We start from the raw sequence: 3,225 nt of genomic DNA on the forward strand, positions 1-3,225 counted from the left end.
CTCTGCCATGGTTGGGATATAGGCACCACCCGCCACGCAGGAGCCGCACACCACTGCCACCTGAGGGGCACCCAAACCAGAACGCGTCAGGAGGCTGGAGAGGGGAGAAAGGAAAGGCAAAACCAGGGCATTTGTCTCAGAAATGTTCCAGAGACTGGAGCGCAGCTTGGGGAACAACAAGCTAGAGGCACAAAGCCCAGCATGAACCACGACGCTGGCTTTGAGATGTTTACTCTGTAATAACCCAGTGATCTGGTGCTTCTCCATCACCATCAGGCAGTGAACACTCACATGACCTGTACAGCCAAGGATTCTGTCACACCAGACACTTTGCATCTCCAGGTGAGCTGGAAGAACTGCTCTGTGTTTGAGGGCTAGCACACAACTTTTTCAGCACTCTCTTACCACGTACCCGACACCTGCTTGTGCTGCCAGCAACGCCATACCTGAGGAATTCTCATGGCAGACATGATCGCTTCGTTGTAGAAAATTCTGCCGCCATGCAGCTTATCAGGGAACAGCTCGGACTGACGGTACAAAGGGAAGACACAGCTGGTTTCAGTGATACCTACTGAATAACCCCCACATTTCCTCTTCATTCACTCCCAGATGTGCTGTGACCAACTCTGGGGAGGTCATCACTAACTCATCCCTGAAAATTTCACTTGTTACGGGATTTTTTCCCCTTATACATTGTGCCACTCCACAACCCCCACCCCGTGCTCCCACAGGAGAGGTATGTTTTGTTGGGTTTTGTGAAACCAATTTATTACACACCGAGACTGTAAACGTGGAGACGGGGATGCTCGTGTTTATGATCCATCTGCAACAACGTCAGCACAACTCTCCTTTTTACTTATTCCCTAAGTCAGGGAAAAATGTTTCCTCTGTGTTTGCTTGCAGCCTGGTCAGCACTTTGTGTCCCCCCCAGACACTCAAGCCTTGGTGCGGTGCTCTCGGTGCTACCTGGAGTGGCAGGAAGGCTCCCCCGCTGTCCACGAGGTACACAGAGAGCAGCCTGTTCTGCATGGCGATCTCCTGCGCTCGTAACTGCTTCTTCACTCCAATGGGGTAAATAGTTCCTCCTTTCACTGTCGCATCGTTGGCCACAAAGACGCACCAGACCCCGCAGATTTTGCCGATGCCTGTAGGTGGTACCACAGATACTTATCAGGACCCTCCGGAACACCACGGATAAAACAAAGGGCCACATCAGAACTACGTATATTCTTTTGGTTCTACTGAATCGAGAAGCTGCAAATTCGCTGGCAAACACCTGACACGGCAGAAACCTATCGCTGCTCTCTGGAGTAAGGAGCTGGAAGCCAATGACATCTGAAGGTGATTAAAGATCAGTGATATAAAACTGAGAAACGTAATGACCTGTGAGAGAAAACAGGATTTCGTACTCCTTCTTCTCAGTATTTTTCAAACTAGAACCGCTCCTCAAAATCCCCTCCAGGGATGGGGACTCCACCACTGCCCTGGGCAGCCTGCGACACGCCTGCACAACCCCAACGGGACAGAAATGGCTCCTCAGGGACAACCTCAACCTTCCCTGGCACAACTGGAGGCCGGTTCCTCTCGTCCTGTCGCTTGTTCCTGGGGAGCAGAGACCGACCCCCACCTCGCTCCAGCCTCCTGTCAGGGAGTTGTCAGAGCCAGAAGGTCTCCCCGGAGCCTCCTTTGCTCCAGGCTCAACCCCCCCACGTCCCTCAGCTGCTCCTCACAGGACTTGTTCAAACCTCTTCTTCTTTCAGGGCTGGATCTCCAACACGGGCTGCTCAGAAAAACACCCTCAACCCACCGTTACACCTCATATGAGCAGTGAAACAAAGGAACTCCAGCAGTTTCCCATTAGCACTGCAGGCGCCAACAGTTACCGGTCAGGCAGCCAGCGGCAGGGACGTCGCCGTATGGCATGGCGAGGCCTGCCAGCGGAGACAGCTCCAGGAAAGGCTCATCGTCAAGAAGTAACTTCAGGCGTTCACGAACAAACAGCTTCTTGTTCCTCTGAGTGTGACGCCGGACGGCGTTCTCCCCGCCGCCTTTTCTGACCGTCTCCAGCAGTTCTGAGAACCTGGTTCAGAAAACAAAGCTTCCATTAATGAAAACCACCTTCACTCACCTGTTGCCCTTTAGCAGATGGAACATGGTACTTCAGCGTATGGCAGAGCTGTGACGTGAACGGTGTGAGAACGAAGATGGATTCGTATTTTCGGGTTCTCGTTTATACAGAGTGTCAGGAAAAGCGAAGGTTTGTTATTTAAAACAAGCTTTTTAGTGTCATTTTAGCGCTCAGTGTCATCAAGACAGGAAGCATTACCCAACGTCATGGTGCGGGCTGCATCAAGCACAGATGATGACTTGAATACACAAACGTGGCACCTTGAATCATTTTAATAAATAAACCAGGTTCTTAGTTTATTTAAATAAAATATTTTTTGTCAAGGTGGATCATCTTTAACTAAAAATACCATCTGACGTAACTACGCACCACTCGTACATGACCCCAACACCTCATCGTGGCTTCCCGCGGATGGTGGAGATTGAAAAACCTCGGGAGAGAAGAGCGGAGGATTTTTCACGGTGCTGTCAGTGCCACCACAGGAGGGCACAGCGCGTCTGCCATGGCTCTGCTTCGAGCTCAGGCAGCCCTCCTCGGAACAAAGGCGGTGGGAATTTTTGCCACCTGATCTTTAGGGACAAAGACATAAAATACGTTCTCCTGCTTGTATCGGTGAACCACGGTTCATGGTGGGAACTGTCACCTCCTCTTTCAGGAGGGATCTGTGGATGGGGGAGTCACCGTTTACGTCCCGGCCTTCAAAACCAAACACAAAACAAATCGTATGCAGGTCTAAAAAACGCAGTTGCTGGCGACAGAAGCAAAACAAAGTCTTGTGGCACTATCTGAACTACAGCCTGCACCCCTGCTTCAGCATTTCAGTCAACTTCTAGGCAACTCTTCTGGGGGCTGAAATTTCTTACGTGTTGATCCTTGTAAAGAGAAGCTGCCCAGGAAGAGACCAGCCAGGAAACGAGCTTAAGCTTCAAAACGGTTAGGTAAAAAAAAGGGTGGGAAAAAATAATTTTTATAATTTCTTATCCCCTAGGCTTTTCAATTCGTATTCTTCCTATTTAAAAAGTTGCTAAAAGAGCCCGTGAGTGAGTAATGCATCATCTCACGAGCAGCAGCATTTTAAACCACCACAAACCGGTTCA

The 3,225-nt window shown here is 50.2% G+C and overlaps 1 protein-coding gene across 1 annotated transcript in view; it reads right to left on the minus strand.

The window, feature by feature from the left end:
• LOC104497808 (methylcrotonoyl-CoA carboxylase beta chain, mitochondrial-like) overlaps window positions 1-2,508 on the minus strand; it is a 7,996-nt gene extending 5,488 nt beyond the window's left edge. The window contains exons 1-5 of the mRNA XM_010141097.1: window positions 2,498-2,508; window positions 1,884-2,080; window positions 967-1,145; window positions 447-527; window positions 1-60 (exon numbers count right to left, since the gene is read on the minus strand). Coding sequence (XP_010139399.1) covers window positions 1-60; window positions 447-527; window positions 967-1,145; window positions 1,884-2,080; window positions 2,498-2,508 — 528 coding nt within the window. The remainder of the gene's footprint in view (window positions 61-446; window positions 528-966; window positions 1,146-1,883; window positions 2,081-2,497) is intronic.
• Window positions 2,509-3,225: the final 717 nt, after the last annotated feature.

The sequence above is a fragment of the Buceros rhinoceros genome, unplaced genomic scaffold (genome assembly GCF_000710305.1).
Source record: "Buceros rhinoceros silvestris isolate BGI_N320 unplaced genomic scaffold, ASM71030v1 scaffold10410, whole genome shotgun sequence".
NCBI lineage: Eukaryota > Metazoa > Chordata > Aves > Bucerotiformes > Bucerotidae > Buceros > Buceros rhinoceros.